Raw genomic sequence first — 19930 nt, 5'->3', positions numbered from 1 at the left:
ATTGGAAAAAGATGTTACTTTGTATTTTTACGGTACAAGTGCTTTGCTAGGTTTTGGAGCTTAAATGAAATAACTAATTTCTAATAGTGACATGAATTATAATGTGAATTTACATTGATGTCATTTAGGAATTGACTAAAGAATGTGATAACTTATTTTTCAGCTGATTTGTTGATTTGAAACTAAATCTAAGTAATATGGCCTTGAAAAATAAAAATTGCAATTTAGACTAACATATAAAATTGTATTTACTAACACAAAGCCCACATTATTTTATGATTCTGCTAATTAAAAAAATAAAAGCAAACAATTATATGTGTTTTCTTTCTCCAAGAAAATTCTGTTCATTTCTTTGTTTTAGTCACTTAATGGTCACCTTCCAAAATTGATAAATTGGAATACAGTGTCTCTTCACTGAATCAGAGATTTTAAATTCTGTATTCATTGTTAAGAGACATAAGCTTACAGGTGCAAAACTAACATTTGATGTGGGTAAAATAAATGTCTTTATTCTTAGTTGTTACTTCACCCATTATTTCAGTCAATGAGTTTTTTGAATTCTTGAATTAGTAAACAGATTGTGCACATACTTTATTTTTACCTTGTGGAAAACATAACAGTAATTACATGTAATATGTAAGTGCTAGTTCCAGACTTTAAGTGTAAAAATTTTTTAGAAATCTGCATAGCCTCTTGTTGGAATAGCATTTGCTTTTTGTGAGTAAAATTTCAAATATTTTTAAGTTCTATTTCATCATTAAAGCACTAAACTTCACATTTGATATTATACTTTCTCAGTTTTAGAAATATTTATATTATGTGATATAATGCTTAAATCAATTCTAAGTTATTTGTTTTTTTTAATAAATTGGAATGTTCTAGTATTGTTAACATTCTACTTCAAAAAATTGTCATATTTACCACATAAGTTCAATAACGTGTCATTCTGCTTTTTTAGGAACTCCCTGCACCATTACTCGATGATAATTATAAAAAAGAATTTGATGAAGAAGTTTGTGATCATCAAACACCAGAAACTAATACTAAGATGAAAATAGCTTGGCGATACCAGTTGTTACCCAAGATGAAGGTAAGTCAACATACAAACTATTTCTAAAATTTGCAAATATATTTGTTTTCATTTAATAGAATCTCTTGTTACTCCTCTTTTTCTTTAAATGCAATACAGGTTATATTTATTTGTTTATTTATTTAAATAGCTAGACTTTTGTAGTACATTTGATCATAATGATATATTTCTTTGCAAATAAAATTTGGGCAGATTTTATTTTATCAAAATAGATTATTTCATTTCATCCATAATCTCCACATAGAATCACATAGAATTGCAAACTAAAGTAAGTGAGCTATTTGTATCTATTATGATACAAATAGTAGTGGTTCCTTTCAAGTATTATTTTTATTCCTATACATTTTTAACTATGAACATTTTCAAACTCCTGGTAACTTGACCTATCTAGAATAGAATAAAGAGATAGGAAATGAAAGGAAATATTCTGAGAAGTCAAACAAATGTCAATAAATCTGTCTACTGAAGTTTATAAACTCTGCTCTTGATGAATTCTCTGTTCATTTTTTAACTTCCTCATTAAGTAGATTGTTCACTTCATAAACTTTTTAAAACACTTTAATGTCTATCAGACTTTATCATTTTATCATATTGATAAGAAGGAGAGGAAAATTCTAATCTGGATAAAACTTTGTTTTCATAGTCCACCCCTTTCCAGTCTTTCACCTTGACATTATCTTTCCCAAGAACCAGAATATGTTTTTTATTTCATTTGTTTGTTGTTTGGGGGTATAGGAATTGAATACAGAGTTAACCATTAAGCCTCATCTCTAGCCCTTTTATACTTTTATTTAAAGACAAGGTCTTGCTAAGTTGATGAGGCTGTGTTTAAACTCATAATCCTCCTGCCTCAGCCTCCTGAGCTGCTAGGATTACTAGTGTGTGCCACCACTCCTGGCCTAGGAATACGTTCTAAGTACCCTTTAACTTAAAATGCCTCATTTGGTTTTCTGTGTCTATTGTCCCCTTTTAAATGTATGGCAGATTGTCAGTCATTATTATGACTGCCAAAATCAGACAGGGCCTTAGAATTCTTTTTTTCTTTTCTTTTTTTTTTTTTTTTTATGGCCTTAGAATTCTTCTGTGCAGAATGTTTTGAGTGGTCTCTACTGGCTAATAGAAAGTTAGTGTGTAAGATGAAACCTATTTGCTATTATAAACTTGCAATATAAAATATATACTTATAGGATTATATAATCTACAGAGCATAATCTGAACCTACCTTTTTAGGTTCCTCACCCTGTGTTTATTCACCCATCCTATGAGAATTGTTCCTTCTGCATCACTTGTATTTCTACTGGCAATGCTTTATACTTTCTTATTCACCAATTCCTCCTCCTCCTCGAAGTGTAAACAATACTACTTCAGGTATTTTTTTTCTTTCATAATTACCTACATTCTCATTTCATTTTCCAAAGAACTTCATATATTTTAAAGTACTTTCACATCATTTTCTAGTTAATGATTGGTATAATTCTCCTCTACCAGACTATAAGTTCTTGTGAGAGCAATAAGCTTTTTGAATTTTCTTCGTATCTCTGGTACCTATGTTAATGCCCAGATAATGAATAAATATTTAGTGAATGATAAATGTATTTATTCATTCAGTCAGCAAATATCAATCATGAACTGTGTGGCAGGAATAAAACATGTTGTAATATGTACATATTAAGCAATGGCAAATTTTAGGTGTGGAAAATATTTAAAACTGTTATTTACATGACTGTGATCACACTAAAATCTGGACAAAATATTTGCAGTTCACAGTGTAAAATATGAACCAATTTTCTTTATAGATAAAGAACTTCTAAAAAAAGGAAAATTCTATAATCCTCTTTTTTTAATGGGCAAAAAATATAAAAAGGAAATTTAGGTGGCTCTTAAACCTACAAGATCAGATGTCCAATTGCACTTGTAGTAGAAGAAACTAAATTAAAACTACACTGACCTGGTATTTTTTCTCTTTACAGATAAATGGTGATCTAAAAGTTTTTCACTGTTTTAGCAAAAGTCAGGGAAAACAAGTACTCTCATCTTTGCTAGTGGAAATGTACATAGGTACAGCTTCTGTGGAGGGTACTTTGGTAGTATCCTTAAAAATTATAAAAACATATATTCTTTGATTCTTGTAGAAATTTACATCATGAATTTGTTTACTTAGTTATAAAATGAAAGATTGTGAGCTTTTCATGCAATATATCTTAATAGCAAAAGATTGGAAATAACTTATTTGTCTATCAGTAAGCAACTATGTATAGTTGAACTGTAGAATGCTATATACTTATATTAAAAAAATAAAAGAAAGATCTGTGTAATTAGATATTGTTACAGACATACTTGGATGTGATTGAGAACTGAGTATAAAAGGCCAGGATAAATATACTTAGTCTGCTTTGGAAAGTGTGAGTTAAGTAATGGAGATTAAAACAGATAGGAAATTTAGAACTAGCACTTGAGAACCCTAATGGCAAAGAACTGCATATCTTTAATCTGGAAGTTTTATTTAGTAATGGCTTAACAGTGACTCTTTTTTGTAAATAGTAACTGTATTCTAATTTTTCTACTGATTATGTTGTAAAAGAGTTAATAATGAACATAAAATTTGAGGTAAATATAGCTTTTTTGTAAAGCTAAATTTTAAATTATATACTTCACTTGTTTCTTCCATTTTCTTTATTTTTACTTATAGCTCAGATGTTGGTCTTTCCATTGGTCTTTGACATTCTTCAAGTAAAACAGCAAAAATGCAAGCAACTGAAACTTTTAAGCTCTCTCTTTTTTGGCTTATTATGAAATCTATTTAGAATTGGAAAAACAGTGCTTGGTTTGTTTATAAGTTCATTGTCTCTTTATAAATTGTAATTTTGAAAAATACTCCTTCCCCTTTCACTTGGGATAATATTTCTGTCCCCTTTTACATATAAGTAGTGCTGATTACATTCTTCCTTTTAGAGAGTAGTATATCTGCCATTGCCTTGATTTTCTATTAATATAAATTTCTTCAAGGTTGAATATTAACAAATAAATTCAGTAATCAGTTTTCAAAATTTAAAGCTTTAATGTTTTGAAAATTGTGCTCTTCTTACAACGTCTTCTGCAGGTTATTCTTCCATTTTCTCCAGGTGATTTCTAAAATATTACTTTATTATGACTTCCTTTGTCAGCTGATATAAAATAAAGCTACTCTCTCTATTTCATTGCCTTCACTGCTTTATTTTACTTACCAGCATTAAATCTAGCAGATGATATATTTATTTTAATATTTATCTATATTCTAGAATGTGAGCTCGATGGGAGAAAGAGACTTTGACTCTTTTACTGAAATGTAGTTCATGTTCAATAGTAATTTGTTGGATACATGAATGAATGAATTATATATTATGTAATAATTGCATCAGTTAATACTATAAGTATGAATTTATTTTGACTTGACAGTCAATGGTCAAATTTAAGTATTTACAAGTAAGTTCTGTCAATTTTTAGAAAACAATCATGTTCTGACTTTGAAATGTCACCAACATTGTATATTTGTCTGTCAAGGTATTTTATATTTTGCATTGCTGGGGATTGAACCCAGGATAATAGGCAAGTGCTCTTACAAATATACTATATCCCCTGCCCCATGGTAATTTTATATATGATGATTTGTCAAGACTTCCTTCATCACTCATTATTATCTGCTTTCTAAATCTAGGCCTTACTTTGCCATTCCCAGTTTAAACAAACAAAACAGAAAACCCAGCTTTTCTATTATTTTCTTTGGACAAAATGTTTTACTATGGCCTAGTCCAAAACCAGGTATGTAAATTAGCAGATAGAGCCAATATATGTTGTCAACAAGTCTTCATAGTGTAACAACATTGCCATTTAGGGAATGCAGGAAAGGGTAAGGATATACACACAGTAACAGTAACAATAGCAGTAACAATAGCTTAGTAATGTAAATCGCTGCCTTATCAATTTCAAAAAACATAAGTTTTTCAAAGCAACCTCACTATGTGATTTTGAGTCTCTATCCAAGGTGTCCTCTTCTTCCCTGTCTAATCATCAATTCTGTTCCCTCCTTATTTCACAAATTATTAGCCTACAATATATTCTGAGATTTAATTTCTTCAGTATTGTAAAGCTCTACTACCATGGCCTACTATGCCTCCAGCAATTCATAGCAATGTATTATTATGTCCTTATTATGTTAAATTCTTTTTACACTTTGGCTTTCTATCTTAGTGGTTCAGTCAACAATCTTTGTGATAGATGCATACAACTGTGGATGACTGACAAATTTCATTTTCTCAATAAGGCACTGTAACTACAAAAGTATAACAACAAAAGTGGTAGATCTTTAGAGAATCATGACACAATAATAGTAATTAACAACATTTGCACAGTGCTTTACAATTTACAAAATATTCATAGTCAGTATTGCATTAGATTCTCACAATAGCCTAATAAATTATTAGTTCCAGTTCTGTGATTGAACTGAGGCTCAAAGTGCTGTAGAAACTGTTTAGATTCTTGTTGTATCTTATACTGATAACAAAGGAATGAGAAAAATGGTAAGAAAATATCTTGTTTAGATTATTTGTGACTTAGCTCTTTTCCAAAAGTTTTGTTTATTTCTAATATACTGGAGGTTGAGTATGGTCTTATTTTATTGCTAGGTTTTTTGTTTGTTTGTTTGTTTTACACCCCATCACAGGTCATTTTCTTTTAGCATAGTAAAGTTTTATTTACTATTCCATTTTATTTTCTTCCACAGATAACAAAGTTAAAAGTAGTTTATGAATGTGAAATAAAAGTTATAATGTAAAACTACAGCAATATGTTCTCAAACATAATAAACTGCTTATCAACTTTAATTTGGTCTTTTTTTCATGCATATTTTGTTATGAAGTTGATGACAGTTGAATTTAACATAGTCACAGCATTTAGCTAATCTTTTTTTTTTCTAATAAATATTTAAATCTTTCTTTCCTTCCTCCCCACCCCTTTTACAGTTTCTAAGCCTGGAAAGATTTGTGTTTTAGAAATCTGATTATATTTTAATACTGTGTCTTGAGTAGAAAAAAATTTGCAAAATTTTTTTCTATAATGAATATATTTTCTTTTTTAAAGACTAAAGTCTTTAATGAGTAATAAAATTTTTGTGTCTACCTTGTTAATATTTTAACTGTCCTATCTAATCTTAATTTCTAAATAATTTAATAATTATAAGGAAGAAAGCTTCCATTTTTATTTTTACATTTTAATGAATTATTTGTGTTCTGTATTTAAACTGTCACAGCATGAAATCAATTTTCTGCCTTAATTCATCCCAAATCTGAGATTTCTGTCACATTAATATTGTAATTAGAAACATTAATAGAAACGGCAACTTAAAAAGCATACTTTTCTTCTTGGCAATTTAGCATATTTCTCTGAGTGCATAGGACTTCAAGAACTTTCAGTCCACTAATAAATTTATTAACTCAAACTTAAAAGAAGTAGAAAGTCTCTTTCTTTCTCTCTCCCCATGGTCAGTCTGCTAAAATAGATTATTCATGCTTATTTGATTCAGGTAGGCTTTTGCAAGCTTCCCTACTAGGCCTGGGAATGTGGTACATTGAGGCCTTTTCAGAGGCTTCTGACATAGACCAGGCTTTTATTGCATGGTGTTTTATTATAGCCAAATCCTAGTCTCCACCCAGTTTGTAGGCACTCTGCTTATTCTTTTGAATCAGGAAAGGTTATCACCTACCTTAATCCATGCTGGTGCATGGATTAAGGACACCAGTGTGCCCCAGGATTCTCAAAGAGGATCCTGGAAACTTCTGGTTTCTTCTTTTTTGCTGTCTTTACTAAATTCTATTGGGCCTTAGGGGGATTTGCATCTGAAATGAGCAACCTGGTGTTTTTCTCAATGAAGACATCAGATCAAAGTTCAGTTAGTCAAGGCCTTTCTATCAAACATTAAGGGGGCTTGGACTTACACAATAAAAAGATGAGCTCTAGCAGAGATTGCAGTAAAAACATTCTGAACTATAATCCGGATAAAGAATAGATTATAGGCCAGAGAACAAACCTTGTTTAAGACTAATGCTAAGACCTTGCTTTAAACTAATAACTTTACATTTAAAAACTTTATCCCCTGTTTTTAAGAAACATTTTAATGTCATGATTTATTTGTCAATACTTTCACAGCAAATGAACAAATCATGTTTTGGAAGGCACAATTCTATATATATTTTAACATTGAAAAGACCAGATTGAAGCCAACTGCAGACCTCTTTCATTAATGAAAATAAGTAGCACTTTATGTAGGGATAAACAGCCATTTTATTGAGGAAGTAAATGTCAAATCCACAGACTAAATATGAAAAAAAAATGCTTTCATTAAATTTAAAGTGTTTTATTAAATGTTACTTTATAATTTGATGTTTATAAGCACTTAAGAATATGAATCTTTGAAATCTTAGATGCAAATATGTAGTGGCAAGCAAATTTGTTATCTAAATTTAAAAATTGTCACTTAGTAACATATGAAACTACTATGTGTAGTTCTTTTATTTCTGTAGAAATTATCTAGTTTTGTTGGATGTTTTAAAATTGTCCTGTTTTGTAGCATTAAAGACAATGGAAATTATATAAGATTATATCAATGGAAATTATATAAGATTATATCAGAGCTATTGCTAGAAGCTATTGCCAGGTGGAATTTCTTAACATTTGAGCTTGGAGGGAGAGAGAGGGAGAGAGTGGAGAGAAGGAGAGAGAGAGGTGGAAAACAGCCCATGCAAAGCAATATTTTTGTTATGAGACTTTTACTAACCTGTGTAAATAAATTCAGTTTCAAGAGTTACTAGAATTTTTTAGGAGAAAGATAATTTGATGGAGAAATCATTAATAGAGAACACAAAACAAAGGGGAGGGGAGGGGGAATAGTAGAGAATAGGATAGACAGCAGAATACATCAGACACTAGAATGGCAATATGTAAATCAATGGAAGGGTAACTGATGTGATACAGCAATCTGTACACGGGGTAAAATTGGGAGTTCATAACCCACTTGAATCAAACTGTGAAATATGATATATTAAGAACTATGTAATGTTTTGAACGACCAACAATAAAAAAAATAATAATTAAAAAAAAAGAGAACACAAAACAAATTATTGAACTAATGATTATGCAAAGTTCTGATTGATCTAACATAGCTTATATACATATTTCTACTTGATCATGCACCTTGTTCCTTTCTGGATTACTGTACATTTTATGGTATAAGCTTAATTTTAAATTCCTAGGAAATGTTGAATATGCTCATTTATTATGAACATTTAGTTTTAAAATGATACTCACTTTAATGTTTAAATACCTGGCTTCTTTTTGAGTTTCACCAATGAATTAAGTTGGCTTAAATTTGCATTTAGTTTTTTAGCAACTTCATATTTAATTTGTCATTAAAGCTTTAACGGCTGCATATTTTTAATTTGTCATTAAAACCTAAAATCTTAAACATAAGAATTATGTGTATTAAAGTTTTTAACTTAGAAAAGTATACAGTATAGAAAAAAAGAGGTGTTTAAGTTCTTACTAAACTTAGGAGCTAATAACAGTGAAGAAATATGAGTGATGAAAAGCTTAATTCCTAGCTATACATAGTAAATAATAAAAGTGATTGCACCCTTCTTTGAAACTTAATAAGTATATGTATATTAGCTCTTCCTTATTAGCATTAAAATACATAAAGTCCTATTAGCATTAAAATGCATAAGTGTAGCATTGTTTTGCAGGATATAAGACAAAGAAGTTGTAGTTTAAAAATAATTTTTGAGCAACCATGGGGTTTTTTGGCAGACTGGACCAGTATCATCTTCAAGATTTGGTCACTATTATGATGTATCAAAAAGGATGCCACAAGAACTACTGGAGGCTTCAAATTGTCATGGATTTTTCCTTCCACAAAAAATGTCTTCAAATCTTAAAGTAGAACCCTGGTAAGTTAATGTTCCATGTAATAGCAAATTTCAATTTCAAAAATTAATAGAATGCTTTTTTCTACCATACTTTCTGAAGTAATGCATATCTAAAGGTATAATAGTAAATACTGGCTTTCTGAATAATATGTAACCTTAATTATACATATGTTTCACAGGATTTCATTGTACGTTGTTTCCTTCCCTCCCTCCCTCCTTCCTTCCTTCCTTCCTTCCTTCCTTCCTTCCTTCCTTCCTTCCTTCTTTTTTTTCCTGGTCACATAGCTGTTACACAAACTATTACTTTAATTTGCAACTAGAAAACTCTGGTTGCCAGCCTGGTCACAATCCTCACTGGTTTTATTTTCACTAAAATGTGAAACAGTTCTAAATCAGGCTATTTTAACCCAAATAAATATTTAAGGATAATAATACCAGGGGAAATGTTATGGAATAATGCTGCTTGTTCAATGTTTTAAAGTATCTCTCAAAAGGAAAACAAGTATATATTTTCCATTACTTATTTATTAAGACTTTCTAGTTGTGCTGTAAATAAAATAACCTGTATGATTTTAAGTAACAAGAGAATTTAGAGTTTGAATATTACAATGAAGATTTTTAAATATTAAAACAACATAGCCTGCTTATACTGCTAAAAATTTATTAAAGCAGAACTCTGAAAATAACAGGACTTGATATTGAATAATTTATAAATTCTTAAGAATATTTAATTTCAGTTCTTACTATAGTAAACTGTGAATAGATTGTAGCCTCTATTTTCTTCAGCATTATAAAACCATTATTTTTAAAGCAAAATGAGTTATTAAATGTAGATATTTAATAGACAGGAAATTGTGAACTGAAAAGATTTTAAAATCATATTATTTTTTCTAGAATTAAATTGGGAGAATTTAGTGAGGACTGATCTTCTTATTAAATCTCTTTCAAAAAATGTTCTTCACTTTCTAATGGTTTAGATAATTAGTATAGGCTAAAGACTTAGCAAACATGAGACTTTAATGTTGTTTTAGTATTAATAGCTAACATCAATAAATGATTACAATGTGTCAGGCACACTACTACATACTTCTATTATCTTGCATAGCTCTTGTATTAACCCTATAAAAGCATGTATTCCTGTTTTCCAGAAAATATTGAAAATCTTAGAAGTGATTTATCTGAGGCTTAATTATTAAGTGATAGAAATAGGACTAATCTGTCAGATCTATTCCTTTCTTTTTGCTTTATTACTTCATAAGATTTTGGTTCCTTTCACTTTTAACTTTTTGCGTTATGGAGGAAAAAGTACCTGAGAAAGGATTGGGGAAGAGGAATGTATTCTGATTCTGAGTTCATTCTACTGTTAGCCTTGAGCACATCCCATGAATTCACTGAAAATCAGTATCCTCATGGAAAAATTGGGGGTGAGGAAAAAGGGAAACACACCTACTCTATCTGTATCAGTAATTTTTTGTTAAGTTGGAATGACTATATTGCTCTTACTAGGTCCCAACTTTTGCCACAGACTGAACCAAACATGCATATACATGCAGACTTGGGAAATAGGTCAAAATAACTTGTCCATAATTTCTCAAATGGCAAATGGTAGAACTCAGATTCAAAGTTAATTCTCCCTGACTCCAAATTCTTTTTTTTAAACAAGCAACGAAAACTTATTTTATTATGTAAAATTCTCTAAAGTCTCTCTTTGAAGAAGGAGTGATATCATTAAGAAAGAATTATTATTGAAAACAAACAGTACTTTGGAAAAAGATTGCAGAAAGATCTACCATTTCTTGTAACTGGTGGAACTCATAATTGTGTAATTCAAAAGAGAATGTCTATAAATAAACCTTCTTTGACTGTAAAACCAGAATGTGCTTCAATAATGTACTTAATTTAAATTGGAGGGAAACATTTTTTTCTTTAATTAGTATTTGTCAATGCTTTGTTCCTCAGAAATCAGTTTGATCTTGGGAGCTTTTCATGAATGTTAAAGATAGTTCTCCTTTTAGGTTGAATTTTTGTGATTGTCTGTACATTATATTCTTAATTCAGTTCTTTTTGGTTTTGTTGTTCTAATTAGTTATACATGACAGTAGAATGAGTTTTGACACATCATACATAAATGGAGTATAACTTCTCATTTTTCTGGTTATAAAAGATGTAGAATCACACTGGTCATATAATCATATATGCACATAGGGTACATCTGATTCATTCTCCTATCCTTCCTACATCTATCCCCCATCCACCATTCACTCCCTCTCTCTAATTCAAAGTATCTCTATTCTTCCCTACCTCCCCCCACACCTTGGGAATTAGCATTCACATATCAAAGAGAACATTCAGCCTTTGGTTTTTTGGGATTGACCTATTTCACTTAACGTCATATTCTCCAGCTCCATCCATTTACCAGCAAATGCCATAATTTCATTCTTCTTGAAGGCTGAGTACTATTCCACTGTATATATATACCACATTTTCTTTATCGGTTCATCTGTTGAAAGGCATCTAGGTTGGCTCCATAGTTTGACTATTGTGAGTTAGGGGGTTTTAAAATTGATGTGGTTGTGTCACTGTAGTATGCTGATTTTAAGTCATTTGGGTGTAAACCAAGGACTGGGATAGCTAGGTCAGATGGTAGTTCCATTCCAAGTTTTCTAAGGAATCTCTATACAGCTTTCCATAATGGTTGCACCAATTTGCAGTGCCACCAACAATTTATGAGTGTACCCTTTACCCCACATCCTCGCCAACATTTATTGTTGCTTATGTTCTTGATGATTGCCATTCTGACTCGAGTGAGATGAAAGTCTAGTTTTGATTTCATTTCTGTAATTACTAGAGATGTTAAACATTTTTTCATATATTTGTTGATTGATTACAATTCTTCTGCCTAATTGCTCTGCCTATAAGGACAATATTGAATAGAAGTGGTGAAATAGGGAATAGGGATATAGCTTAGTTGGTGTAGTGTTTGCCTCACATGCACAGGCCCTGGGTTCAATCCCCAGCACCAAAAAAAAAAAAAAATGATGAAAAAGGCATCCTTGTCTCATTCCAGTTTTTAGAGGAAATGCTTTCTCAATTTTTTTCTGTTCAGATTGATGTTGGCTTTGGGTTTAGCATATTAGCTTTTACAATGTTGAGTTATGTTCCTACTATCCTTAGTTTTTCTAGTATTTTAAACATGAAGGGGTGTTGTATTTTGTTAAATGCTTTTTTGCATCTATTGAGATGATCATATAATTCTTGTCTTCAAGTCTATTGATGTGATGAATTATATTCATTGATTTCTGTATGTTGAACCAACCTTGTATCTCTGGGATGAACTCCACTTGATCGTGGTGCACTATCTTCTTAATATATTGTTGTATGTGATGTGCCAGAATTATATTGAGGATTTTTGCATCTATGTTCATCAGAGATATTGGTCTGAAGTTTTCTTTCCTTGATGTGTCTTTGTCTGATTTGGGTATCAGGGTGATACTAGCTTCATAGAATAAGTTTGGAAGGCTTCCCTCCTTTTCTATTTCCTGGAATAATTTGAAGAATATTGGTGTTAATTCTGCTTTGAAGGTCTTATAGAACCCAGCTGAGAATCTGCCTGACTTCAAATTCTGTGTTAGTAATAGTAATACTGCCTCCAGTCATGGAGTGCTTAGGTAAATAAATGTAAAACATGGCCTGGGGATGTAGCTCAATAGTAGAGGAATTACCTAGTATGTATGAGGCCCTGGGATCAATCTCCAGCAACACAAAGGGAAAAAGAAAAGTAAAATGTGCAATAAGTATAATGTAATTAAACAACAAAATATACAGTGTAACTTTTGTATTTTAAAACATATATTTTAAGATTAAAACTTTTTTATGTTAGAAAGTATGAAATTTTTATTCATTCATTCAACAACTAAAGAAGGAAAGCAATTAACTTTGGTCAAATACACTATCAGGTATTTGACCATGGCTGATTTTATATAATTCTCTCAACAACACTTGGAAAAAAGTAATACTATCTCTATTTTATAGGTAACTTGAAGTGGAGATGCTAACTTAACTTTCTCACCATTGTAGACTATAAATGACTAAGCTAATACCCAAAGCCTAGTTTCTAAAATACCAGTTCCATACTGCCTCCATTTACTAAAGCAATAAATGTTCAGCCCACCAAGCTGGTGCCAGAAAAATTATGCCTTGATTAGCTGCAAGGATAGATGCCAACAGACTTTAAAATATACATTTTCTGAACTTTTTTTTTTTTGAGAACTAGCAGTTTTGCACAGAATAGGAAAATTTATAGATTTTAATTATCAAGGCAGTATTTCATTTCATAGTAGTTAACTGATAATTCATTTATTTCATATTAAACTTAAATGCTTAATTAAATGTAATTAAACTTTAAACATGTAATTAAATTAATTTTGAAAATGGGTGCTTTACCATGTGAGATTTATTTTAATTTATGAAAAGCGTGTACTCATTTCACTAAAATGAACTTAACTGGTTCATTTCTAAAACAATAAAGCTAAGCCTTATAGTTGTCTGTACTTTTCCTATAATTAAGACTAGAGGATATAGCTGTGTCCTACTATCAAATGTAAGAATATAATATATAATTTCATAATTTCTAAAAGCACCATTGATAGCATGTATAGATTTTTTTATAGTAAGTAAAACTAAAGGTTATTTGAAATTTGCCATAATTAATTTAAAATTATTGGAGTTTCACCTATGGAAAATGTTCAAACATGCACTTTAAACTTTTAAATTAAAGACTAGGCATAAAAACTTCACATGTATATTATCAAGACAGTTTTGATATTTTATTGTTATAACTCAGATAATCTGAGTCACAAAATAATGGATAATAAAGCTGATTTTGAGAATAATTCTGTAGTATAATGTTTTAAAAATTTGATATTGTTTAGATTTAAAGTTTGTTAACAAGTCTATCTAAGCACAGTTTGGTTTCCTCACTAGAAAGATATTGCCATTCTTCAGAATTGGGACAATGTCTCAGCTTTCCTGTTGATCAACAAATCCAATATACTGCTTAGTCTCCTACTACTGACTGAATGGTCGTGTCCTTTTCAGTTCTGCATTGAAGCCCTAATTCCAGGAAGGTGTTATTTGGAAATGGGGCCTTTGGGAGGCAGTTAAGTTTAGAGCAGTCGTGGGGGTGAAGCCCTGTTCTGATGGGATTGGTGGCCCTATGAAAGAGGGAGGGACACTAGAGCTCTCGTTCTCACCTGGAGTATGCACTAAGGAAACATCCTATGAGCACATAGCAAGAAGGTTGCTGTCTGCAACCCAAAGGGAGGGCACTCATTAGACACCAACCCAGCTAGCACCTTGATCTTGCACTTCCAGGCTCCAGGACTATGAGAAAATAAATTCCTATTATTTAAATAACCTAGTCTGTGGCAACCTATGTTGATCTGTGGTGTTATATCTGTCTTAATCTGTGTTGTTGTAACAAAATATCTAGGATTATTTCATTTATAAAGAACAGACACATTTTCTCACAGTTCTAGAGGCCACAAAGTCCAAGGCATTGGCAAGTTCAATTGTCTGGTGAGGGCTACTCTTTACAAGATGGCATCTATTGCTCTATCCTTTGGAGGAGAAATATTGTGTTCTTGTATGGTGGAAGGTGGAAGGACAGTCTGTCCAAATGCTGCAAGAAGACTCCTTTATAAGGACCTAGATCATTTTTAGGAAGGAGGAGTCCTTCTGGCCTAATTGCCTCTTATAGGCCCTACCTCTTAATACTGTCCCATTTGTAACACCTGAATTTTTTTAAAAGGGCACATTCAAACCATCACAGAACCTGAGTTGGCTAATATACCTGTTATTTTTTAATTATAGGTACTCTTAAGTCTTGAATGTTGAGTTTGCATATAATTGGTAGTAGGTAGAATGAATTTATTTTTATATGTTTCTTTGAATTTCAAGTTTATTTTTATGTATTTTTCCAAACAATAACGAGTAATTTCTTGTATTAGCAAAGTTTTGTACAGGTTAAATTGAATTAACTAAATTCTGAGAAAACCAGTTTATCTTTCTAGGGGAATTTTTAGTACAAAATCAATGGAAAGAGGATGAAAATATTACTTAATATTTTAGAAGTCATTCTAAAATTCTATTTCTTTTCCTCCCACATTTCCTTACCCGCTTAAATGGAACCTCATTCATACTTCTGTGATATTTTCCTAGACCAGGTGTGGTTGTACTCTCCATTTATTCCTACTTAGTTTCATTAATACTTCTGTCAAGTCACTTATCACATTACACTATATAACTATTTGTCTTTCTAGGGATTCTCTTCCCCCTCAAGCATTGTAAATCATTGAGGGAAAGGGTTTTGCTTTCTTCAGTTTAGGACACAGATGTACAGTTGATAGTTGATGACTTAATACATTGATGCATAAAACAGTAATAACTCAGATAACTTTTGTGAGACAAAACCAATAACTGAAATCAAGCCAAGTAAGAGTATATTTTATTTCAAAAATACAAATCTCTTAAATGGATAAGCAGAAAACCATAGAATGTTTAAAAGTTGTAAGTAGAAAATTCACAATGAAGAGAAAGGAGTTAAAGAAAGCTTCTAGCCAAGACTAAAAATTCAGAAGTCATATAGCCATGGATGTATACTACATTAAACTTTATGAAAAGAATATAGTCAATGATATATTAATACAAAACTCAGAACTGATAGAAATGCACATGAAAATGTGAAGAGAGATTTTTCTTTTTATATATTCTTTTTTCAATTTATTATTTATATATGACAGCAGAATGCATTACAATTCTTTTTTGCATTATAATTCTTATTACACATATATACCAGAATTTTTCATATCTCTGTATATAAAGTATGTTGACACCAAATTCGTGTCTGCATATATGTACTTTGGATACTGATGTCCATCACATTCTACCATCCTTGCTAATCCCCTGCCCCCTCCTTTTTCTCCTACCCCTTCTCCCTGTGTGGAATTCATCTATTCCTCTCATGCTCCCCCTCCCTACTCTACTATGAGTCAGTCTCCTTATACTGGAGAAAACATTGTGTAAAGTAAAAAATAGTATCTGGAAATTTGAAGAGAGATCTTTTATCCTGACCTTCTCTGTGACCCATGAAAAGAAATTACCTGAATCCATGTTTGCCTTTCATTTTTTTCTCCTTTCTTTTCTTTAAATGGAACATCAGGCACAAAGAGTTTAGTGGCTTATTCTACATCTCTAGAGATGCATGGTGTGCTATCTTCATTGTTATTTATGGTTTTTGTTTTATTACTTCCCACCTTCCTCACCTATCCTGAGTCCAAGTATCTTCTCCATAAGTATGTTCTCTCCTGCTTACTTATGTCTTTCCAAATTTCTCTTTTTCCTTCAGTAAACTTTTTTTTCAGTAAACTAATCTTTGACCTCTGACTCTCTTTTTTTCTCCCTCTCTCCATACATATTATCTATCATCATAGCAGCTACTAGCCATGTATAACTAATGAGTACTTCAATCTGACTGATGATATTGAGGCACTAATTTTTTTTAATTTTACTTAATTGATTTAAATTTCAGAAGCTGCATGTAACGAAATGCCTACTTTGTTAGATATTACAATTTTACAACATAACTCAGCTCTTATCACTACTGACTCAAACCCTCCAGTGATATATTGTTTCACAAAAGTAAATCCACATCTAACAGAGATTCTATAAGGCTTTGTTTGGTCTGACTGGTTTCCATCTCTGATCTCATTGATCTCGTTGGGGTTGGGGAGAGGAGAAAAATAGTAACAAGACTGTTTTCCAGTTTACTAATGTTAAAACTAAGATAGTGTCATTTACTAAAGTAAGTAAACATATATCCAACAATTCTTACTGAACCCCTTCTCTGAATTTAAACACCTTCTGTGAACCTAAACACCTATTATGAGCCTAGCATTATGCTAAGCTCTAGGTTTATTATATTAAATAAATCAGCTGTTATTCTTGCCAATGTGTAGCTTACAGACAGTGAGAAAGCATGCAAAATTTAAAAAGTAAACATGTATGCAATTAGGAATTTTGATAAATAATACTAGAAAGAGAAAAAAAAAATATTCTCCATGGACTACTACCTAAGCAGGAGGATAGGCAGTAGGGATAGTTTGGTTGTGTACAGGTAAAGCCCTTCTGAAGCTGAGACCTAAAGAATGAGAAGAAGACACTTATGAAAAGAGCACTAGCCCAAGAAGTATTCTTGGCAGAGGGAACAGCAGATATGCTAAGAAAGGAAAGAATTTGTTATGTTCAAGGACCTGAGAGGCTCTTGTGGCTGAAGCAGAATGAGTGATGTGAAGAGCAATATAGAGGATGGGTTCAGAGAGACAGGCAGAAATCACATCATCCTTTTAGGAAATTTCTTTGTGGGGGTAAGAGAAAGAACCATAATTAGAAGGAATTTGGAATGAGAGAAGATTTTTTTTTGTTATTGTTCTCTTTTGTTTTATTGAAACATTGATGGGAAAAATTCAATAAACAGGGAATGGATGAATATGCAGACAAAGAAGTAGCATTTTTCTGAAGATATGAACTGATAATTTATCAGTGAAATAATAGGTGCAATCATCCACTGAGGAATGGACACTTAGCTCTTAGGAGTTTGGGTTCAGTGGGGGAAGATTTTGTTCTTAGACTAGAAGAATACAATAACTACAGAAATATCAAATGTTTATGATAGTACCAGTTTATCAGACTGGATATCTTTCTTGCATCCACACTGATTTCTAGGTACAAACGGGACTGACATTTGCCAAATAAAATCAAAAGAAGTAAGAGCAAATGGTAGAAGACTTACTAATCTTATTAGTGGGGATAAACAGAGCATAAGATGTTTATATTAGAACTATAAATCTGATGGAAGGTCTTCAATTAACTTAGAAGAAAATTCCAGGAGCTTGGTAAAGACAGCCACTTAAAAGGATTGGCTAGATATAAAAGGAACATGGGTTCATTTGTTTGTTTTGTTTTTCTGGAAAGTAGAGTAGAAAGGGAATTTCAGTTATCCTTTGGAGGCTAATGGGCACTGTTGCTCTTAGTAAGGTCTAAGACTGATGGTAGCTGCAAAAATTGTAGTAGTGACTGCAGACGGAAAACTCTTTTTCTGCTAAGAGACCTGGGGCAGTTACTGGGTTTAGCATCCAAGATATAATGGAGTGAAAAAGCTGATTACATAACTAGGATAAATAGCCCTATCCTATTTACATAAAGTTTTATATAGCTTATCCCAAACACTTTTTCAAGATAACACTAATTCAAGATATTACTTTAGACTCCAGAAACTTAGTAATATGCTGACAAATAAGTTCATGAAAGACTGTAAACTAAATCCTCTTAGATGATCTGAGAGATTCACAGAATACATTAGTTTTTGAAAGACTATAAGAGAAATGCTAAAATTAAATATATAAATATATAGTTGTAACTCTATTTACATATGTTCACTAGTAAAATACTCTTCTTTTCAGAATAATAAGCACACCTCTTAGCATCCAATAGTATTTTTTCTCAGTAAAAGAAAGGACTGGTAGAAAGATAACATCTGACAGGATGTTAACCAAACTGCTAATAGTGTTTGCCTGTGGATAGGGGATTTTCTGTACTTTTTAAATGTGTTTATGGATTTGAATTTAAATGATAAAAAGCACCATTTTTATAAGGGAAAGGATCTCAAATTCATGTACCTAATCATTTGGAGATAATAATGTGAAATTCTTTTCTCATCTCATATCAAACTACATTTCCAAAGAACTAGAGATTGTAATATAATGAATGAACTTATAAGAGTAATAGAATAAAATACGAGGGAATATCTTAAACTCTTGGAATAAGGACATAACAAGTATATTTAATATTCATATCCAAATACTGTTCTCCATTCAAAGAAACTGGGATTCTGAAGAAATGCTTAACTGAAAGGAAAGAAAATGATATACCTAGTACATCTTTTTATTTTTTTAAACACCCAAAATTTATTCACTAGGCCTTATTTTGTGTGGTAAAGACAAAAATTTGATTTTGTGATAGGAAACATTATCATTTTTTTTAAATTATAAATCTGCAGTTTCCACTATATACGCACATGCACTCATCCTAACTGAATATATTCATTCTTTCTTTACCTTCTTTTAGGGGATATTAGGTTCTTTCCACCAGTCTAAAATATGTCAATATGCTGTATCCTCTTTGAACTACTTTCTTTTTTTATTAATTTTGTTATATGTGACAACAGAATGCATTACAATTCATATTACACATATAGAGTACAATTTTTCATATCTCTGATTGTACACAAAGTAGAGTCGCATCCTTCATGTCTTCATACATTTACTTAGAGTAATAATGACCATCACATAGAGGGGTAGGGCATCTTTTTATGTTTAGAATAAGTGCTTAAAGATTCATATGGCAAGGAAAAGGACATAGAAGGTAGTTCAAAGGCACTCTTGCTGGCCAAACTGCAGAAAATTCAAGCTTCACAATAATGATAATAATAAATTACATCTCATTTCGTAACATAGGAAGTTATAAGTACATATTGATATAAATAAATGAATTAATTGAAAGTTTGCTATGGAAGAAGATATTTAAATAGCCTCAAAATATCTCCCCACAAAATATGTATTAACTACAAAGGGGAAAAGAACATAGTGAATCCTAGCAGATATAACCTTAAGTTAACATCGCCAATAATGGAGTAAATCAAAATCATTTATCACCTGACTCATATGTCATGAGAAAAAAGTCAGCAATATTTTTTATATTCTTACCAAAAATGCATAATTTAAATCTAATATGAGAAATAATCTAGCCTGTATTTTGATGCAGACTTAAA

At 31.3% G+C, this 19930-nt stretch overlaps 1 protein-coding gene across 4 annotated transcripts in view; it reads left to right on the top strand.

Moving 5' to 3' along the window:
- Elp4 (elongator acetyltransferase complex subunit 4) overlaps positions 1-19930 on the top strand; it is a 231831-nt gene that overhangs the window by 56099 nt on the left and 155802 nt on the right. For all 4 annotated transcript variants that reach the window (XM_078046290.1, XM_005327452.4, XM_078046289.1 and 1 more), the window contains exons 4-5: positions 959-1090; positions 8927-9066. In XM_078046290.1, the coding sequence (XP_077902416.1) occupies positions 959-1090; positions 8927-9066 (272 nt within the window). The remainder of the gene's footprint in view (positions 1-958; positions 1091-8926; positions 9067-19930) is intronic.

Source organism: Ictidomys tridecemlineatus, chromosome 4, assembly GCF_052094955.1.
Source record: "Ictidomys tridecemlineatus isolate mIctTri1 chromosome 4, mIctTri1.hap1, whole genome shotgun sequence".
NCBI classification, from domain to species: domain Eukaryota; kingdom Metazoa; phylum Chordata; class Mammalia; order Rodentia; family Sciuridae; genus Ictidomys; species Ictidomys tridecemlineatus.
The sequence above is the reverse complement of the archived record's forward strand: the minus strand, read 5'-3'. Positions and strand labels throughout refer to the sequence as shown.